At 37.8% G+C, this 23,001-nt stretch overlaps 1 protein-coding gene across 1 annotated transcript in view; it reads left to right on the top strand.

Annotated features, from left to right (window-relative positions):
• cacna2d3a (calcium channel, voltage-dependent, alpha 2/delta subunit 3a) overlaps nt 1-23,001 on the top strand; it is a 111,651-nt gene that overhangs the window by 39,735 nt on the left and 48,915 nt on the right. The window contains exons 8-18 of the mRNA XM_056464560.1: nt 328-478; nt 1,986-2,060; nt 4,613-4,702; nt 5,512-5,625; nt 9,392-9,470; nt 9,631-9,764; nt 17,673-17,744; nt 18,925-19,005; nt 21,191-21,265; nt 22,181-22,264; nt 22,863-22,934. Of these exons, the coding sequence (XP_056320535.1) occupies nt 328-478; nt 1,986-2,060; nt 4,613-4,702; nt 5,512-5,625; nt 9,392-9,470; nt 9,631-9,764; nt 17,673-17,744; nt 18,925-19,005; nt 21,191-21,265; nt 22,181-22,264; nt 22,863-22,934 (1,027 nt within the window). The remainder of the gene's footprint in view (nt 1-327; nt 479-1,985; nt 2,061-4,612; nt 4,703-5,511; nt 5,626-9,391; nt 9,471-9,630; nt 9,765-17,672; nt 17,745-18,924; nt 19,006-21,190; nt 21,266-22,180; nt 22,265-22,862; nt 22,935-23,001) is intronic.

Here is a 23,001-nt window from a genome sequence, read left to right as displayed (position 1 = left end):
AAACAATTATCTTGGCTTTCCTCATCCCTGGCTTTCTAACAGCTACCTCATACACTCAAAAAGTGGATTTAGATGCTTAAAACAACACAATTATTACATTTAGTTTAGTTTTTTTTTTTTTTTGGGGGGGGGGGGGGGGGGGGCAACTTAATAGTTTTATGTTCAGTCCACTTAAATTTGTAAAAACGGTTTACTTATTTAATTGATTTGCGTGTTTGGTCAACATGACAGAACTTGTGTGGAACCCAGCTATTTGTACAGTGTACATTTCTTTTTTTTTCTTGAATGGGTCTTTCTCTGGTAACACCGGTGTTTTGTTTTGTCCAGGTATATCCAGGCCGCTACGTCTCCTAAAGATGTGGTGATTTTGGTGGATGTGAGCGGCAGTATGAAGGGTTTACGGCTCACCATCGCTAGACAGACCGTCTCCTCCATACTGGACACACTCGGAGACGACGACTTCTTCAACATCATTGCTGTGAGTTTACGTGGAGATCAGGATCTTACCTCATAACATTAAGATCAAGTTTTGTGGAATGTACAAGTCTCGGCTGACACTTTAAGAAATGCTGGGTCATTTAAACCCAATTCTGGTTGTAATATCTAAACCAACTGCTGAGTAACTTGAATGAAATCCATGTTTAGTTCATATTTTACCCAATTTGGGTTTAAATAACCCAGCATTTCTTAGAATGTATAAATAACTATGTTCATCGGCAAATGGCATTGTTTACAGAGATAAAAACACTTTAGTAAAGGTACAAGTACATTATTAAGTAGATACTTATTATTTACACATCTAATATTAACATATTGGCTGTTTATTAGTAATTATAGTTCTGCATCCTCTTATTCTACATCTCATAATCCTACACAATACCTAAACCCAACTAATATAATAATAACTATGAATAAACAGTGAGTTAAGAATTTACTAAGGTAAAAGTCATAGCTAATTGAGACTTGAACCTTAAAATAAAGTGTGAAACTTGAGTAGAAAACATGCCAACACTTGTCACAATCCACACTACTTAACTACTGTCTTATTACCTGCCTATTATTAAGATGTTAACTGTTTATAGCAAAGTATGATCTTATTTTACATCCCTGATCCTATCCAATATCTAAACCCAACTACTTCATTACTAACTACGAATAAGCAGGTAATTAGTAGTTTATTAAGCTAAAAATCGTAGTTAATGGTTTGTTAATAGCATGAATTGTGACTAAAAAAATGTAGTGTTCCCAAAAACATTAGTTTAAACTCTCAATATGGCATAGAAAGTCTAAGTCGCATTTTGTAAATAGATTCTGAGACAAATATAAAATACGCTATTGGTAGCATTAAAACCAATTGTTTACTCATGTAAATATTTCAGTTTCCTTATCACTTCAGAGCATTCAGAGCAGGATAATTGAACAGAAAATATTAGTGTGAAACAAATTGTAATACAGTCTTTGTAATACGTATTGCTTACTCTACATTCTTTGCGTTTTAATTGCAAGTCGCAGCATTTTTCAGATGCTTTAAAAAGAGTAAATTACATTACAGAGTTTAAGATTAAAGATGTCATTACTTTACATGAAAAATAAAGAATTGTTTAAATAGCATGCAGTATGTGTGTACAAATCTGTGCTTGAATAAAAATGGACCATTTTTTCTTGCGTTGCTTCTTCAGTGATTGGCAAATACAAATGTAATCTATCAAAGTATTGACTGAGTTTCATCAAATACACCACAGGTCAGTAATATTATGTAAATGACTAAATGTAAATGTCATATAAAATGTAATATTAGACAGTATATTGTTAATTCCAACCAAAATAAAAGGAATAAGAAGCTCTCCAGAGGAAAAATATAAAAGGAAATAGTGTGAAACATGTTTCCCTGCTCTGTTAAGCAGCATTTAAATGAATAATTACAGTTTTACACGAAGGCTCATTGTTTTGTCTTCAACTATATAAGTATATTTTGTGTTTTGCAGTACAACGAGGATCTGCATTACGTGGAGCCGTGTCTGAACGGAACATTAGTACAGGCTGACATCACCAACAAAGATGTAAGTATATGATTTTCTAATATAATGTCTATAAACCGTACATTACAATCAGAAGTCAGCAAAATATATGGAACGCTATTATACGCTAATATATACGCTATTCTAGTGGCTTTTTGATATTTTGATAAATGTGCATAAACAGGAAGTGCTGAGACTTTTATTTCAGTATGTTGATGGTAACACAACTGAAATGGAATATTGATTAGGGGGCGGGGTTTATTTTTGTGCATCATTCCATCATAATAAGATGGGTGTGGCTTCTAATATTGTGGGTGGAGTGTTAAACTGACATCATTAGAGGAGGAGCCAATCCGAACGCAGAAACAGATTCTCAGACATTTATTTCATAGTTTCAGTTCAAACAATGTTCATTCATTCATTTTCTTTTCGGCTTAGTCCCTTTATTAATCTGAGTTCACCACAGCGGAATGAACCGCCAACTTATCCAACATATGTTTTATGCAGCGAATTCCTTTCCAGCCGCAACCCATCACTGGGAAACATCCACACACACTCATTTACACTACCCAATTGACCTGTTCTGCATGTGTTTGGACTGTGGGGGAAACCGGAGCACCCGGAGGAAACGCACGGCAACACGGGGAGAACATGCAAACTCCACACAGAAATGCCAACTGACCCAGCCGAGGCTCGAACCAGCAACCTTCTTGCTGTGAGGGAGTTGTGCTACCCACTGCGCCATCATGCCGCCCTGAATAACAATGTGTGCTAGCAAAATAAGGAGGTTTTCAGGAGGTAAAATCAAAAGTACAAATATGCTGACAAGGCAAAAAAAAAAAGTAAGTCAGAAGGACGGAGAAGTAGGAGAGAAAATGCAGGCTGACGGATGAGCAGCACAGAGCCGGCTGTCAGCGGCAGTGTCTGGGTCGCGCACACAGGTTAGAAAGAAGAAAAACTAGTGTTTATTTCTGTTGTTGACTTTGAGCATCCTACACCAGCACTTTCAATCACTGTCTGGATCAAAACGGCTCATGGATCCCCTGTGTTTCAGCACAGCTGCTTCTCTAACAGTGTGCTTCAAAACATGTGTGGCAAAGCCAAAGACACCAGCTCGTACACACTCAGATCTGAAAAAATAAAGGCTTATTTCACTTTCAGCAAAGTTTTCCATGAATGCATGGTGTAATTGAGCAATGCACACCTCAGAATAAATGCATTATTTAGGTGACACTTTACAGTAAGGTTTGCACTAGTTGATGTATTTTCTGACATGAATCTTGTACAGCATTTATTAATGCTATTATTACATTTACTAATGCAACATTAATATCAACAGTTAATGCTCTGTGTGTTGACAAGAACTAACAGTGAATTCATGTTTTTTCATTAATTAACATTAACAAAGAAGAAAAAATGACCACATGAAAAATTACCATAGTAATTTATAGAGAATACTGTAGTGTTTTTAAATCATATTATAGTGAAGTACTTGATTTTAATCTGCCGTGGTGATTCTACAGTTGCTAACATAACAGCTATAGTGATTGATCTGTTGTGATGATTCTACAGTTGCTATGGTAACACATCAGTTATATTGATTGATCGGTTGTGGTGATTCAACAGTTGCTATGGTAACACAGAAACTATAGTAATAAATCTGTTGTGGTGATTCTACAGTTGCTATGGTAACACAGCAGCTATAGTGATTGATCTGTTGTGGTGATTCTACAGTTGCTATGGTAACACAGCAGCTATAGTGATTGATCTGTTGTGGTGATTCTACAGTTGCTATGGTAACACAACAGCTATAGTGATTGATCTGCTGTGGTAATTCTACAGTTGCTATGGTAACGCAACAGCTATAGTGATTGATCGGTTGTGGTGATTCTACAGTTGCTATGGTAACACATCAGTTATATTGATTGATCGGTTGTGGTGATTCTACAGTTGCTATAGTAACACAACAGCTATAGTGATTGATCTGTTGTGGTGATTCTACAGTTGCTATGGTAACACAACAACTATAGTAATTGATCTGCTGTGGTAATTCTACAGTTGCTATGGTAACACAACAGCTATAGTGATAGAAACAATGGACCCAATACTGTAGTTTTAACTTTATTATATGACGATACACCATAGTTTACTGTAGCAAAATGATTATGTACACTAGAGTATTTATAACTCTTCATCAGTTCAGTACAGTATGCTGGAGCATTCATTAAAAGTTGTATAGAAACTATAGCATTATAGTATTTAAAGCCAATACTTTAAAAACACTATAGTATTTGCTATAAATTAATATAGAAATTAACACACACACACACACACACACACACACACACTCAGAAAATCAGCACTTGCTTTTGTGAATAAGCAAGCAACACTAAATAAAAGTGTAAATAAAAGTCAACACTATAGGACAAATTTTAAATCAGGAGAACAAAAATAGTGGAAAATGCACAAGAATAAACATTTTATCCTACAATTAAATGTGACGAATGCCAAAATCATCTCCGTTAAACCTTTACAAAGCCTACATCAGGACTGGCTGGTCTTCTGCTAGCATGTGTTTGTGTTTTTCTCCACAGCATTTCCGCCAGCGTCTCGACAAGCTCCTCGCTAAAGGTATCGGCATGCTGGACATGGCTCTGACGGAGGCCTTCGAGCTGCTCAGCAATGTGAGTTCACACACACCAACACACACACATGTATGCGCGCGTAGACACACACATGCATAAACACACGCACACATGCACACAAACATACACACAAAAACACACATATGCATACACAAACACTCACACACATACACATGCATATACACACACATGTACAAACACACACGTACGCACACACACATGCTTTTATTTTGTGGTCATATTCTGTCATCAAAGAGCAAATGTGGGCGGGGCTTGATTTTTGTCCGTGGGAATTCGATTGGATTGTTGTGGTTTGCTATTGGCGGAGATCATGTGAGTGACAGGTTGACCCCGCCCACGAAATGATCAAGTGACCAATCAGAAAAGAGTTATTTAAAAAAAAATGTTCAAACCTGTAAAACGTTCATAATAAATGACGCAACATCTGCTCGTCTATATCCAGTGTCTATTACTGGAATACTGAATAGTATATTCATACATGCAAATAGGAAAGGCAGACAGGTAAATGAAAACACCTAGCATGGTTTATTTCACTACAGCTACAGCCAGGAGAGCAAACACTCTCTCACATTATAAAGTCCTTAACAATTCAACGTGCTTTAAATCAAGTATTATCTATAATGAAGCAGTTTCTGTCAGGCGTCATTAAGGCTCCTTCACACCAAAACAAATACACACACAGATGCACAAGATGCAAGATTCAGGCGCAGATGCTCTTATAATTAAATCATTTATTTATTTACATTCTAATATAAGGATGCTCAAACTTTTGTGTGTGTCCATCTGTGTGTGTCCGTCTGTCTTTGTCTGTGTGTGTGTGTGTTCAGTTTAATCAGACAGGCAGAGGCAGCGAGTGCAGTCAGGCTATAATGCTGGTGACAGACGGCGCTGTGGAGACATATGATGCTGTGTTCGCCGTCTACAACTGGCCTGACAGGAAGGTGAGCACAGTTTCTCTCTCTGCAGCTCACTCACTCAACCTCTCAGAGTGAATATCGACATTTCATTACAGTATATTTAAGCAAACACAAAAATACACATCAGATCTTCTTTTTTTGTTTGCCATCCGTTCAGTCACTTCCTGTGAGCCACTTCCAAAATATCAGATACATATCGGATATCTGGACATCTGATCTGCGTTTCCATCTCAACCCACCTTAAAAACACTACAGTCATTTATAATCAATACTATAGTGTTTTTAAACCATATTAGAGTAAAGTATATTACACTGTATATATTACAGTATTGGGCAAACGCAGTGCCGCAGTAGGTAGTGCTGTCGCCTCACAGCAAGAAGGTCGCTGGTTCGAGATTCGGCTGGGTCGGTTGGCATTTCTGTGTTAAGTTTGCATGTTCTCTCTGCGTTCGCGTGGGTTTCCTTATAGTATATTACTATAGTTGTTGTGTTACCATAGCAACTGTAGAATCACCACAACAGAATAATTGGTATAGTTGTCGTTACCATAGCAATTGTAAAATCACCATGACAGATCGATCACTATAGTTGTTATGTTACCATAGCAACTGTAGAATTACCATAACAGATTAATTAGTGTTGTTGTTGTGTTACCATAGCAACTGTAGAATCACCACAACAGAATAATTGGTATAGTTGTTGTTACCATAGCAACTGTATAATCACCATGACAGATCAGTTAGTATAGTTGTCTTTACCATAGCAATTGTAGAATCACCATGACAAATCAATCACTATAGTTGTTGTGTTACCATAGCAACTGTAGAATTACCATAATAGATTAATTGATTTAGTTGTTGTTACCATAGTGACTGTTGAATCACCACAACAGATCAATTAGTGTAGTTGTTGTGTTACCTAGCAACTGTAGAATCACCACAACAGATCAATCACTATAGTTGTTGTGTTACTACAGTTAATCTGTAGTAATTATTACCCTAACAGATTAATTGATATAGTTGTTGTTACCATAGTGACTGTAGAATCACCACGACAGATCAATTCACGAGTTCACACTTGCAAACGTTTAAGAATAAGGCGTATTTGGCATGCTGTCCAAGGAGATTAACTTAACGGATTTGTGTTGGGACAACATGAATGAACTGTCTGGAACCCTGCAGTTTGTACAGTGTATATGCATGGATGTGTTTATTTATAAATGCATCATAAATATACAACATTATTATGTAAATCCTTAAACTTTTATTTTGTATGAGAACCACAAATGATGACGTTTAGTTATTTAATGTATATTATGCTGATAATTGTGCAGTTTTCAGCAGTATGTGTGTGTGTGTTTCTGTGTGCTTTTCAGTTTCAGTGCAGCTAAAGATAAATGTGACTTTGTGCCACCTTCGTATTGCATTCATTGACAGAAAATGTACTGGTGATTGCTGAATCGCTGTTCTGCGTCAGAACATGGTGTTTAGACAGAATCTTCTCAGTGCGCTTTTATTATTTTCACACAAGTGCAGTAAAAGATGCTTCAGTTTGGTAACTTACAGCAGGGAAAATAAGTATTGAACACACTGTCATGCTTTTTCCTGGAGTAATCTTTCTAAAGGAGCTGTTGACATGGAATTGAAGCAGATTTTTGGAAAAAAAAACAAACAATACAAACATAAATATAAAACAAAACCAAGAAATCTGATTAATGAGTTGATGTGTAATAATAACACTGGAACGACAGAAGGAGAAAATGCTCAATTACTGAAATGCATTCAATACTTTATATAAAGGCTTGTTTTGGAGCTGGCAGCTTACAGACGCCTCTAATATAGAGAATGAAACCTCAAGCATTGCTCAGGTGTGAGTTTCTCACAGATTTCAACAGAGTGTCAAGATCTTGATGGTTCTGTGGGTCTCATCTATCAAATCTGAGCTTTATTTTGTATTCTCTATTGGATTCGGGTCAGGTGATTGGCTGGGCCATTCTACAGCTTGATTTTCTTTCTCTGAAAGCATCTGAGAGTCTCCTCGGCTGTGTTTTGGATCATTGTCTTGCTGAAATGGTTTCATCTTCATCCTCCTGCTAAAGTAGATGTTGGACTGAAGCAGCTGATATTCATTTACACTGAGGAAGGGCAGAGGAGTGCTGAAGAACTACTGAGAGATTTCTGCTGCTGTCTGGGCTTTCACTGGCTTTCTACACCTCCATTTCTTCATGTGTTCAATATTTTTTCCCGAGTCATTTCATTTTATTACACAGAACTAATTAATTACTAATTAACTACTTAATTTTCTTTGCATGTATGGATTTCTTTGGTTGTTACCAACATCTGGTGAACAGCAGAAGTCAACAGCAGCTTTAGAAATATGTTTTCTGAGAAAAATGGTGACATGTTCAATACATATTTCCCCCTCTGTACTTAGTCTGTTGAGGAAAACTGCTGAAGATCTGCTTACATGCAATCAGTTTTGTGCTTTTAAAAATGTGTTTGGCGATTTTAACCCCTACGTAAAAGTACATAACAAGAAGAAACAGGTCTGCTTTCATTTAATTTACAGATCTGCTTTAAACTGATCAAAGATTTCCCAAGTGATGGTTGCAATGAACGTAGTCCCGGGGACGTTTCTGGAGACCGCGAAATACGTCCCGGGAATACGTCGCGAATCCGCTAGAGGCCGCTGTGCGTGCTTTTTCCCCGCGCTGTTCTCGCGTAAACCCGCTAGAGGACGCTGTCGAACGACCTTCCGCCTGTCTGCCTGGATGACAGAATGATTGACCGTGCAGCCGGCCAATGGGCTGACCCGCCCTCCTCCGTCCCTAAACCCAACCAACGACGATTCACAAAAGCCGTCCAGAAAAAGAAAAGCCCTCGTCTGATTTTTACCACGTTTTCGGACTTTGACCACATTCTCACCCTGTGACGAACTTGTTCGCTTCATTTTTTGGATTTTGTTTTTGTTTTCTTACCTGATTTCTGGAACCGCTCTTCCCCGGACTCGAACCCGGTCGTCGTCGTCATCGTGGTCAGCCCCTCTCTGCGCCTCGAGTCCGCCAGAGTACACGAAGAGCTAACCGGACAAACTGGTTGCAGCAGGAAAGCCCTCCACACGGAGGCGAGCGGCGGAAAGGAACGGCGTCACACCGCCCCGCAGCGTTGGCTTAAAAAAATGAAATGCAGCCGTACGTACCCCCGGCTACGTATTTCGCGGTCTCCAGAAACGTCCACGGGACTACGTTCTTAGAATGAGCCTGGGTTGGATGTTTAACAGAGCAAGGACATGTTATATTTTTCCTTTTGAGTAAGTCTTATTTCTTTTAGTTTGGCTGGAAAAAAAACTGCGAAGGTTTATTAGCCTCTTTAGGAAATAATTTTTCTTTTCAATTAGCTACAGAACAAACTACTTTTGTCCAATAACTGGCCTAGTTAAGCCTTTAAATGTCAATTTAAGCAGAATACTAGTCTCTTGCAAAACAACTAGTGAAATATGATGTACTGTCATTATGCCAAAGACAAAATAATGAGTTATTATGAATTTTATTAAAACTATTAAAGCTAAAAATGTTAAAACCTCTCCAGTAAACAGCACTTGGGAATTAGAGTTTATTTTTGCAGTTGTTTATGAATGAGATATTTCCAGTGCGATACAGAATAGCTTTAATTCTTTGGTTAGCGTCGAGTGATTAAAGAGTGAACTAATTAGATGTAGTTCAGTTTTATCTCCGTTCATTAGCTTTATCTTAAACGTGACTGTCAGATAAATCCAAGTCTCCTGTCGACAGGTGCGTGTTTTCCCATACCTGATTGGTCGAGAGTCTGCCTTCGCTGATAACCTGAAATGGATGGCCTGCGCTAATAAAGGTCAGATTTACTCAAGTATTTCCGAACCTCTTTCACATTTCTGGGTCACAAGTTGTCACAAAATGAATGAATGTGCGGATATAAAAGCTACCTCAACAGTCTGTGTGTGCTTGTTCACATCAGCGCATCTTCGTTTATTTCTGATGGTTTTGTGTGTCAGGTTATTTCACCCAGATCTCCACGCTGGCGGACGTACAGGAGAACGTGATGAAGTATCTGCATGTTCTCAGTCGGCCCAAAGTCATCGATCGAGAGCATGACATGGTGTGGACTGAAGCCTACATCGACAACACTGTGAGTCTCTCAACGGAGCCGTTTCACATGTGCGTGTTTCTCCTGCGCTGAAGAAGTGGTCATGGTTGGTGAATGGGAGAGTACAACAAATCATTTATTTACAATCCTATGTGCTGAAATAATAAAAGAAAAACTCCACGATGGCGTTATCAAGACTTTCAGAATTTATTAATCATAGTTAATTAATTAATGCATTATTAAAATCCAAAGTTGTGCTTGTTAATATTAGTTATTGCACCGTGAGTTAACATGAACTAATGTTGTTTAACTGAAGTAACATTAGCTAATATTAACAAACATGAATAAATACCGTAATAAATGGATTACTAATAGTTTATTCATGTTAGTAAATACAACTCAATGTGTCGATAAAAATCAAGTCATATTACAAAAATAAAAGACCGAGCACAGAGAATATATTAGCCATTTCACACAGTGATAGCGGTAAATATCTGGAAAAAATTTCCAGAAGGACTTTACTGGTCAATTCATAAAAGCGCTGTTCACACAGGCGAGGACGTTATGGAATTTTTCTGGAATAGACCGTTCCAGAATACCGGAAAATTCTGACGCCATCAACCAGAAATGAGCTCTAAACGGCTGCGCTTGTATTTGTGAAGATCTGACTGCATTACAAACTCTGTGGATGGATCAGTATAGTGAACAACTCTGACGAAAACATATAGAGGAACACTTTCGCACGTCGAGATGTTCATGATATGTGTGTGTGCTGGCGCTCACCATCTGCTTCACGTGCACACACGTCAGAGCCTGAAGGTAAACAAACAGCGCTTCATCATAAGCATTTTATTGATCATTTTTTCCACAGTTAACATTAAGAATGCACATAGAAACGCCATCTGACTAACATCTAGCAGCTAAATGTGTCTGGAAAAATATTCAAAGGCTTTTATTTTCATAAACTGCACGAACGGGAATGTGAGTGTTCTGATTGGCTGAAGTAGACGTCTCACGTCTCTTTCCGGCAATCTTACTTCTTACTAAAAAGCGCAATAAAGGTGAGATACAACCTGAAAGACGACAATCCAACACTTACTATCACAATCAACAGTTTAACAATTAACAGTTTATTTTACAGACTTATAGTTAGCCCCACACGGAATCTGCGTGCGCAGAATTCTGCAGATTTTTAGCCCATCATTAATTCTGTTTATTTACTTGAGTAAATGTGTGTAAATCTATATTTATTCAGTTTTTAAATTAATTACAGTGATATTATTGACTAATATAAAAATGTTGATCTGATTTATGTACAATACAGTTTGTACAGTAATATTTTCAGTCTTTTAGTAGAGATATTATATGAGAGACTTGCTTTGTTTACCAAATAAAGTGGATCTGATTGCATTTGCATTTTAAACATTAAATAAAAGTTTTTATTTTACATATTAAGGTTTTATTGATGATACTCCCAAAATAATTCCTCAGAAATCCGTAGATTTTTACCAAAATTCTCCGCAGAAACAGCAAAAAACATCCGCAGATTCCGTCTGGCCCTAGCTATAATTCAGATTATAGACAGATTCCGTCTGGCCCTATAGCTATAATATGCTGTTGTTCTATTGGAGTTTTCATTCCAAAATGGCCGCCGCACCATCTAGTGGCTGTTACACAAATTGCACTAGAGTGTCGCCTCTTGGTGATTCTATGCTCTTTGCGTCCACACAGGGCAGCATTAAGCTGTGGTCACACTGGGCTTTTGTCCCCATAGACTTCCATTCATACGCACGTGAATGCATCAGACCGGAAACGCAGGGTCATGCATTAAGTTTCGCAGGTTGCTGCGGTGCAAAGTTCAAGCTTGGTGAACTCTGACCTGCAAAATCGCATCACTTGACTGCGTGAGACCAATCGAGGATCAAAATAGGACCTCTCTGGACAGAAATCTAAAGCATGGAGCAATCGCTCGCTTTTTTAAATGTCTAATTATCTTGTTTAATCCCGCCCCTTTTCACAGCGCCGCACGACAGAATTTCACACACACAAAGCTTTAACGGTAATGTTACAACATCTCTTTCTGGAAAATTGCCAGAACTAGTTTACCGGTATTTTCAAAAAGGGCCCGTTCACACATACAGACCTTTCCGGAAAGTTGCCGGTAATATTCTGAAAGGTCTGTATGTGTGAACGGGGCTTGTGATTCACCTCCAGGCACATCTTTCACAGCAGCTCTAATGTATCTGTCCACACACAATGGATTGATCGCAGTTTGTGTTTTGTCTTTGTAGCGTTCGCAGGCTCAGAAGGTAAAACCTGATTGTGATTAACGATGTTTCTTCATGACACATGAACACATGCTTTCTTAAATCACACCATGAGTGTTTGTGCACATTGTTTGAAGAGTTCATTCTATATTGCAGTGTGTTGTCTTTGTGCGTTGCTGCATACTTGATTTTACAGTAAATCTGTATTTGGATTGTCCTCTGTGTGTGTTTGTATGTATGTATGTATGTATGTATGTATGTATGTATGTATGTATGTATGTATGTATGTGTGTGCGTGTCTGTGTGTGTGTGTGTGTATACATATAGAAATGACCTGATCATACTTTGAATAAAATATATAAAAGTATTTAGCTAGAGGTGCTAAATTCAAAATATGACAAATACAATGACGAACTGTACAAGACTGAGGTATTCGATTATTGAGGAAATAAAGCTACAGCGGTTTCCCTGGTTGCAGGAAAATGCTGGGTTGTTGTAACCCAATGTTGGGTCAAATCCAATCAAGCATTCAGCAGACCTGTTGTATAAACTAATTTAACCTAATAACTGCACTAAACGGGTGGCACGATGGCTCAGTGGTTTGCACTGTGGCCTCACAGCAAGAAGGTCACTGGTTCGAGTCCCAGCTGGGTCAGTTGGTGTTTCAGTGTGGAGTTTGCATGTTCTTCCAGTGTTGGTGTGGGTTTCCTCTGTTATAGATGAACGTAGTGTATGTGTGTGTGTATGGGTGGTTCCCAGTACTGGGTTGCGGCTGGAAGGGCATCCGCTATGTAAAACATATACTGGAATAGTTGGTGGTTCATTCCGCTGTGGCGACCTCTGCAATAGAGACTAAGCCGAAGGAGAATGAATGAATGAATGTACTGCACTAAACAACGGACTGATCAGAGCATCACTAATGTTGCTTTAAAGTCTGTCATCAGAACAAATTGGTTAAATTGCCTCCAAATTGCCTTAAAATTGCCTATTTTAAAACATTGTATTATTGTGAATAAGTCAAACAGTCAAAATGAAAACAGGGGTGTCCAAAGTCGGTCCTGGAGGGTCGGTGTCCTGCTGACTTTAGCTCCAACTTGCTTCAACACACCTGCCTGGAAGTTGCTACTCTACCTAAGAGCTTGACTAGCTTGTTCAGGTGTGTTTGATTAGGGTTGGAGCTAAACTCTCCAGGACACCGGCCCTCCAGGACCGAGCGTGGACACCCCTGCCTTAAAACAAGCTAAATAATCTGCCAATGGGGTGAGTGAAATCAAGACTATTCTGCTTCCCCCATTGGCAGATTATTTAGCTTGTTTTAAGTCTTCATTTAGACTCATCATTTCTGAAATCAACACATTATTTAGTCTAGAAAATGCTTCTTGATTTAAGAATTTTTAGATATTTAGACTAAAAACTAGTAAGAATCGCGTTTATTGCAGTGTGTGTCTCTGAATCTGAGCTGCTGTTGTGCTTAAAAATTCACTCCACAACCAAGAACAATCATCCATCATTTCACAGGCCATTTACTCCCGCAGAGACAGAAAACCAGGAGGAATACTGCAGATCTCACACAGTTTACCATCATATCTTTCTTCCACTGACGTGTCGTTCATGAAATGCTCAAGATATTATTAGCCCTCCACTTTTTCAGTGCTTTTTAGCTGATGCTTTTCCACATTTCTATATAGCTATAGCAGTTTAATAACTCATTTTAATAACTGATTTCTTTCATCTTCGCCATGATGACAGCACATAATATTGGTACCACTTTATTTTGATGGTCCAGTTGAGTATTAGTAGACTGTCTGTTTAATATCTGCTGATGCTGCTCCTTCAACAGATATTTAACTGACTATAAGAAACTTTGCTAGTACATGTCAACTTACACTAACCCTAACCCCAACCCTAACAGTCTACTGATAATCTAATGAGGATTAGTCAGCATGTAGATGCAATGTGACTTAAACTCAACAAACGGACCATCAAAATAAAGTGAGACCATAAAATTTGACTAGATATTTTAGTATTCAGCTTAAATCACATTTAAAGGCTTAACTAGGATAATTAGATGATTTAGGCAAGTTATTGGAGGAGAGTAGGTTTGTTCTGTAGATAATTGAAAAGAAAGGTTTCTTAAAAGGACGGTTCATGTTGGTGCAGTGGTTAGTGTGTGGAAATATAGCACCCAAGTGCTCAAGGTAAGTTGAGTTCGATTCTCAGCTCGAGGTCTTCTGCCGATCCTTCCCCTATTTCTGTTCTCCACACTTTCCTGTCAACAAAGGTGAAAACTCCAAAAAAATAATTATAAAAAAGGACAGGTCCCCCAAAAATGAAAACTCCTTTACTGTTTAAGTGTTTCCAAACCTTTATGAGTTTCTTTGAGCGCAAAATAAGATATTTTGAAGAATGCTGAAAACCGGTAACCATTGACTTCCATGGTATTTTGAAACCATTGATGGAAGTTCCTGGAAGTTCCATTGATTAAACATTTTTCTAAATATCTTCTTTTGCATTCAACAGAAGATCATAAATGTTTGACACAAGTAAAAGATGAGTAAATTCAGATTTTTGGGTGAACTATCACTTTAATGGAGCTAATAGATTGACTTTTTTTCTCTTTATTTATATTTTATTATACTTTATATTTATTTATTTATATATGTATGCCTTTTTATTTTATTCCAGCCTAAACTTATGGAAATAAGACTTTCTCCAGAAGAAAAACAATTTGTTATCATATTAATAATAATAGCAAATCATTTGAAAATATCTTTGTTAAACAACACTTGGAAAATATTAGAAAAAGAAAAATATTTGTGGAATTGTTAACTTATTTTATTATTATTATTTATTATTATTATTATTATACATTTTTTAAATTATGAACTTAGTTAATTTAGTCCCAGTTTACATTAAGGTTTCATTAGTTCATGCATTTACTAACTTGATCTAATAATGAACAATACTTGTAGAGCATTTATTAATCATAGTTCAACATTTACTAGTGCATTATACAAATGCATGCTTGTTAACATTAGTTAAGGGTGATGCAGTGCCGCAGTAGGTAGTGCTGTTGCCTCACAGCAAGAAGGTCACTGGTTCGAGGCTCGGCTGGGTCAGGCGTTTCTGTGTAGAGTTTGTATGTTCTCCCTGCGTTCGTGTGGGTTTCCTCCGGGTGCTCCCCCACAGTCCAAACACATGCAGTACAGGTGAATTGTGTAAGCTAAATTGTCCGTAGTGTATGAGTGTGAATGGGTGTGTATGGAAGTTTCCCAGAGATGGGTTGTGGCTGGAAGGGCATCCTCTGCGTAAAAATGTGCTAGATAAGTTGGCGGTTCATTCCGCTGTGGCGACCCCTGATTAATAAAGGGACTAAGCTGAAAAGAAAATGAATGAATGAACATTAGTTAATGCAGCGTTAACATTAACAACTGTGTTTTCATTAACCAACATGAACAAACACTGGAATAAATGCAAATCTTGATGCTTTTTTCATGTTAACTAATATAACCTTCTTGTAAAGTGTTACCGTTAATTTATGTACTAGTTTTACGGCAGTGGGTTTACTCACTTTCTTAAAGAAAAGTCAACTAATGTTTTTTTACAGCGTGTGTGATGTGTTTACAGATCATGTCTTCATCTGATGAGTGTTTGTGCATGAGCTGTGAATATGCATGTGTGTTTCTGCTGTCAGGGGAAGCAAGCGGTGCCATTTTTTATTTGGATGCAGATGAGGAAGCTGTTATTTCCACAGCTGCGCCGCATCCATCCACACCTGAGCACAAGTCCCGCTCGGGGATTCATTACACCTCAATCGCACATTATGCATGCTGAGATATCATTGTGTGTTCACTGATTTTGTCCACTGTCACTTTAAAAAAAATCACTTTTGCTGCTTGTTCAAACTACTTCTTTAAAATGAGTTGAAATAACACAATTGGATCTCTTCTTTGAGTTGACAACTGAACTGTTTTAAGTTCACTTCACTCACATTTTGTAAAAACAATACAATCGATACGATATGATTAATCGAGTTGTGTTCGGACAACATGTAGGAATTGTGTGGTTTTTACGGTGTATTTATTCTGATGAAGTGTTATGCTTTCTAGTTATTGTTTACTTTATCATTGTTTACCTTTATGCATACTTTATTATAGTAAAATCTGTGTGACTGTAAGGCGTGCCATGTTGTCTTGTCTTTTATTTTGTAATTTAGTCTTCCTGCTTCCCGCCATGTGCTCCTATGTGTGTGTGTGTGTGTGTGTGTGTGTGTGCGTGTGTGTGTGTGTGTGTGTGTGTGTGTGTGTGTGTTATGTTTTCATTGGTTGAGTAAGCCTAGTGTCTTGTTCTTCATACGCTTATTTCACACGGCTGCCATTTTAAAGAACCAAAGCGAGGCAAGAATCCCGGAAGTATAGGACCAGCACTGAAAACACTGCAGTAACATGCTGTGGACTATAAAGCTCCAGCTCTTGCAGAGATTACGAAATACAGAAATGGTGTAAACATCACTTTAATATCATCCAGTAAGTTTAATTTAAACAATTAAAAGCAAATTAGCATGATAGGATCCTTTCCTGCTTCAGCCTATGTAACCCGGTGAGTGATAAAACACTGCAGTCCTCTGTAGCACTCCCTCGCGTTGTCTGTAATAGTGTTGTCCCGCTACTGAAGTTTTAAAAATGTCCATTTCCCGCTAACATTCAAGCGCCACTGAGCGTGTTCACAAACAGCGCTGATTTACCATAGTATTCACCAGTGCTCATCAGTTTACTGCAGTGCAAACTCAGATACACGGAGACTGAAGCATGAAGCAGCTGTGAAGATCAGTCGTGTCATCAAGCAGATCGCTCGTCTGTGTTTGTACTCGGTAAACAGCGGAGGGTGAACTGATGACCTTCTCGGCCAATCACAGTCATTTCTGATGAGCACGTGAACACAATGTCCAATCAGCGCTGATTTAAGAAAGCTATCGACAGTGCCTTAAATGTTAACGGGAAATGGACGGTTTTTCTTTTAATTCAGTATCATGACAAGTCTAATATAGTGAAGAATCAGTTCATTAACTCCAGTTTGATAAATAGCATCTAAAACGTGTGTTTGGGAAAGAAAACGTTAGCTAACTAGTGGCATTTCCCTTAACTTAGCTGAAAATGAGCTCTGATATCCCTTTTTATTTTACTATTCATTCAGAACGGACCTTCAGGTCACTCGGAAAGCCGTGAAATGATAAATTTGTGTCACTTTCTCTTCGCTGATAAGATATACAGCCAGGTACACAACATTCCTATGTAACGATACTTCCAGGTTTCTTCCTACCACAGCCTCGATTTCACTTTTAAAATGGCGGCCGAGTGAAATCAGTCTATTGGTTATCATTGTCGTGTCTGGTTTGTCTTTGGTTGTTTCATGTCATGTGATCTTTAGTGTTTGATATATACACCCTCACGTTTCCTTGTTCTTTGTTTAGCTTTGTTTGTGTAACCTCTCTCTCATTAGCAAATACAACCTCATTGTAAAGTGTTACCTACAAAACCTCGATGTTTCTGTAGTTTTGATTTGTCTGGGAGTAAAAGTTGCAGGATTTTCTTCTGACAGCAGCAGTTTAGTTCACATTTATAAAAGCACTTGAAGCCGGTAATGAATGTCACTGATGTGTGTGTTTCGCTGTGTGTTTGTGTAGCTGGAAGACGCTCAGGGCCCTGTGCTCATGACTACTGTGGCCATGCCTGTGTTCAGCACTAAAAACGAGACCGTGAGTGATCATAAACTCTCACTGCTGGGGTGGGAATGGTTAATAATGTTGGGAAATGTATTGTTCTATCAGTTCTGGTCCTGTATTTAACCACTTTGTAAAGTAGGGGATTGGAAAACAATGACTGATTCTCTTCCAGTAGGTGGTTGATTGATTGTTTTTATCATTTATTCAAGTTATTCGTTCAATATAGATGATTCATTTAGAAATGAGGCACGTGACTATCTTTATGAGTGGATTTATTGAATCATTGACTCAAATGATTTGTTCAAAATAGCGGATTCATTTAGAAATGAGGCATGTGGTTGATTTTATGAATAGATAATTCAATCATTGACTAAAATGATTCATTTGAAACAAAATAATTAATTCAAACTATTTGTTCAAAATATCTGAATCATTTAGAAATGAACAAAGTGACTGTTCTTATAAATGGATCACTGACTAAAATGATTCATTTGAAACAAAATTATTCATTCAAACTATTCTTTCTAACTAGCTGATTCATTTAGAAATGAGGCAAATGACTCTTTAATGAAAGGATAATTTAATCATTTAATCGTTGACTCAAATGATTCAATCAGAAGCAGAATCATTCATTCAAACTATTTGTTGAAAAAAAATCGCTGATTCATTTAGAAATGAGGCAAGTTGCTTATTATGAATGAATCATTGAATCAAACGATTCTTTCAGCAGCAGATAAGTTAATTCACAATATTCATTTAAGAATAACTGAGTCATTTAAAAAAGAGGCAAGTGACTGTCTCTTTTTCTGGATCATTGAATCATTGACTCATTTGATTCATTTAAAAACCAAATCATTAGAAATCATAGAAATGAGGCAAGAATGGATCATCGAATCATTGATTGATTGACTTGGTGGATCAGTGAATCTTGACTCAAATGATTCATTCAGCAACAAACTCATTCATTCAAGCTATTCTTTCAAACTCGCAGATTCGTTTAGAAATGAGGCAAGTGACTCTTTATGAATGAAGCACTGAATCATTGACTCAAACGATTCATTCAAAAACTGAATCAATCATTCAAGCATCCAAAACAAACACTAAAAACATGATGAACGGTATGCACAGAAGCTAATGCTTTTAGACCTAATATCAAAAGATGAATCAATTATATGAGAAATGGTTTGCTGAAGTCTCATGTGGTTGTTTTCAGAGGAATAAAGGGATTCTCCTTGGAGTGGTTGGCACAGATGTACCAGTGTCGGAAATACTGAAGGCCATCCCCAAATACAAGGTACATGATAAACACATCATATGATTCTCCATCTATTAAATTGACAGTCATTTAGATGAAGTTTATGTATGTAAAGACTAGTTTGGTGAAGAAGAGGACAAGATAAAAATGAAAAATAGCCGTCTGCATCACCCTGAGAGCCTCTCCAAGTGAATGAGCACTTAAATGGAAATATATTTAAGCAGCAAATGTCTTTATACTGATTTGATCCCATTAAAAGCCTCTGTTCCACTATTAAAAGCCATAATAAGTGGTTACAAGTGCAGACATACATTAATATAACCAACAAACAATCAATCATGTCACAATATCAGTGAAGAACACACACAAGTTTTAAAATCAACATTAATTACAGTGTTTATTCACTATTTTTTTTGTCATCGACACAACAAATGTCCCTACCAGATAATAACAAATTATAATGCATTGCCATTCTTCTGGGGATATTTTGTCCCCACAATGCAGGAATACCTAAACCAAATGCACACATTGGAGTATAAAATGTTAAATAGAGGTGAGACTTTTCAGCAGGGAGCTGATAATTACAGTCACTATCTGTCCTGAAACACACCACACACACACACACACACACACACGGTTGAGTGACTGAGATGGTTGATAATGAGCACGGTAAGTGTGTTAAGTGCTGCGTCTCACCGAACTGCTCACACTTAAAATCAAAGTGCTTTGCTTATAAATTGCTTTCTTTATCAGGAAAAGAAGAAAACTATGAAGACAAAATAGACACTGCAGAAGCTACACTGCAAACATGCTTTTAAAACGTAGAGTTTTTGTCTCGTTTCTAGTCTAAATGTGGAAATATTTTAAAATCAAGAAGCGTTTTCTAGAAAAATATCACTTTTTTTTGTTTTTGTTTTTTATTAAAGTGTAACTATTATGCAAAAATCACTTTAATAAGGGGTTTAAACCCAGTTGTGTGTCAGCAGTGTGTGAATATGTCCAGCAGTCTCTAATGGTAATCATGAATTAATTGTATTTGTTCTAATCAGACTTGATATAAACAGTCTGCAGAAACACTTTGATTGACATTCTCCCTTTGTAAGTGACATCAGAGGGGGAAAGCCCCGCCCACTAGTGCTCATCTCTGCCTCATCAGCATAGGATGTCAGTCTTGTTCTTGAATCTGCCACTATGCTGACACACAGGCGTCTGTAGCTCCGCCCTCTTCTGAAAAAGAGCACTATCTCATTTGCATTTAAAGCGACAGTCACCAAAACACAACAATTAGAGTCAGTTTCAGAGAGCTAGAAAACATTATCTGTGTGCTATAATGAGCTTAAACTTCACACACACTCTCTAGAGACACCAGAGACGCATTTTACAGCTTGTAAAAAGAGCACAATAGGTCTCCTTTAAGACACAACCACAGGTTCTGGAATCTATTATGTCATAGGATGCATTAACTCCGCCTTCACCTAAGATTGATGCCCACGTCTACTGCACTGCCTGTTCAGCCATGCACATATGCAAAACAGTCAGGCAGTCAGATCGGCCACACTGATTGGACCACCTGGGACATTATTATTGATACACAAAATAATCAATAAACGTATAAAGTACCAAAAGCAGCCCATATATAAAAAAAAACACATCTTAAGGTGTACCTATTGTGTAAAAATCACTGTAATAGGAGGTTTGTACCCAGTTGTGTGTGAATATCTCCAGCCTCTAATGGTAAACATGAATTAATTGTATTTGTTATAATCAGACTTGATATAAACAGTCTGCAGAAACACTTTGATTGACGTTCTCCTTTTGTACGTGTCATCAGAGGGGGAAAGCCCCGCCCACTAGTGCTCATCTCTCCCTCATTAGTGTAGGATATCAGTCTAGTCTTTTAATCTGCCACTATGCTGACACACAGGCATCTGTAGCTCCGCCCTTTTCTGAAAAAGAGCACAATCTCATTTGCATTTAAAGCGACAGTCACCAAAACAGCACAATTAGGATCTAAACCTAAAAGGGTCAGAGAGTCTGTGTGCTATTTTTAGTTGAAGCTTCACTACACACTCTAGAGGCATCAGATATGCATTTTACAGCTTGTAAAATGTGTCAGTAAGTAAGAGGGGTAAACTTTAAAGCTCTGTAGACTAAAGCACTGTAAATATGTGACAGTATCTGTGTATTTGATGGCTGTTATTGATTTATTTTTGTCTGTTCTCAGCTGGGAATCCATGGATATGCCTTTGCCATCACCAACAACGGATACATCCTCACCCATCCGGACCTGCAGCCGCTGGTAATGTATGTCTAGTGAAGGGAATGGAGAGAGTCTCATCAGAGTCATTGTGCTGACAGCTGTGCACACTAATGAGGGTTTGACAGAAGATGAGACGAGAACACACTCCATTTACAGCCACAAATGCAGAGTCAGAGCCTCCTTCATGATCGCGTCTGTAAATAAAGCTGTTCGGCAGTCAGAGAGAGAGAGAAAGTGCTGGAAAAGACAACTTTAACTATTCTTACTCAGAGTTTTTGTCTTGTTTCTAGTCCAAATATCTAAAAACTCTTAAATCAAGAAGCATTTTCTAGACGAGCACTAAATATTGACTTATTTTTGTAAAAAATGAGTCAAAATGAAGTAAGTTTTCCTTAAAACAAGCAAAATAATCTGACAATGGGGGAAGAAAAATAATCTTGTTTTCACCCTGACATAAGATTATCTTTCTTACTCCATTGTCAGATTATTTTGCTTGTTTTAAGGAAAAAATACTTAATTTTGACTCATTATGTATGAAAAAAAGACAATATTGTTAGTTAAAACAATGTAGGAACTAAATTGGCCGTAGTGTATGTGTGTAAATTAGTGTGTATGGGTGTTTCCCAGTACTGGGTTGTGGCTGGAAGGGCATCCGCTGTGTAAAACATTTGCTGGATAAGTTGGCGGTTCATTCCGCTGTGGTGACCCCTGATTAATAAAGGGACTAAGCCAAATGAAAATGAATGAATGAATGAAAAGATTCTCCATGAAGTTTAATGCTACCAGCAGAGGGCAGTATTTACCCACACACACACACACACACAGAGATCCAGGGAAAGGTTATAATTTGTTAAACCTTCATGTGACCGGCATGGTCATGGAGACCAGTTCATTTTAATTCATATATTGTATTGTCACTTGTTTCTCAATATCTCTGCTGTTCTGTGTTTTTAGTATGAAGAAGGGAAGAAGAGGAGAAAGTCCAGTTACAGCAGTGCAGATCTGTCCGAGGTGGAGTGGGAAGACAAGGAGGACGAGGTGTTTGTGATTACTACAAAAAATTAATTTATATATATTACAATGTTAACGTTTTCCCAGTACTGGGTTGTAGCTGGAAGGGCATCCGCTGCGTAAAACATGTGCTGGATAAGTTGGCGGTTCATTCCGCTGTGGCAACCCCAGATTAATAAAGGGACTAAGTCAAAAAGAAAATGAATGAATGATGGTAACGTGTAGTGTTTTGTAATCAAGTGCTGAACAGAGCATACATTAAAAGGCTTTAAGCGTCTGCAGTCGTTCTTAGCACTCATTATTGTGGGAGGAAACATATGTTCAGGACCCCCGCAGTGTTTCTGCTGCAGTTCCTGCTGTTCAACAACACGCACACAGAGAATACGTTCATTTCTTTTATTTAAGATGAGGAGATTCACTCCAAATCTCCAAAGCTTGTTTGAGTGTCCAGAAAAGCTCTATATGAATGTACTGAATCATTATTATTTTATTATGGAGACATGAGTTCATTCCAGCATTGTCCATCAGGCTTTTATCAGTTCAGTAAAAGATCATTTTAAATCTCTGTTAATATAAATGGATGTGCTTCATTGTTTGATTGTCAGATTTTTTTTCTCTCTTCCAGCTGCGTAACGCTATGGTGAACAGACAGACCGGAAGCTTCTCTATGAAAGTCAAGAAAACTGTGGATAAAGGGGCAAGAAACTTCACACACACACGCACACACACACACACAGTGAAGACAAAAATTTTTGCAGTAGTTT

Source organism: Danio aesculapii, chromosome 8, assembly GCF_903798145.1.
Source record: "Danio aesculapii chromosome 8, fDanAes4.1, whole genome shotgun sequence".
Lineage (NCBI taxonomy): Eukaryota > Metazoa > Chordata > Actinopteri > Cypriniformes > Danionidae > Danio > Danio aesculapii.
This window is presented reverse-complemented; position numbering and strand designations above follow the sequence as displayed.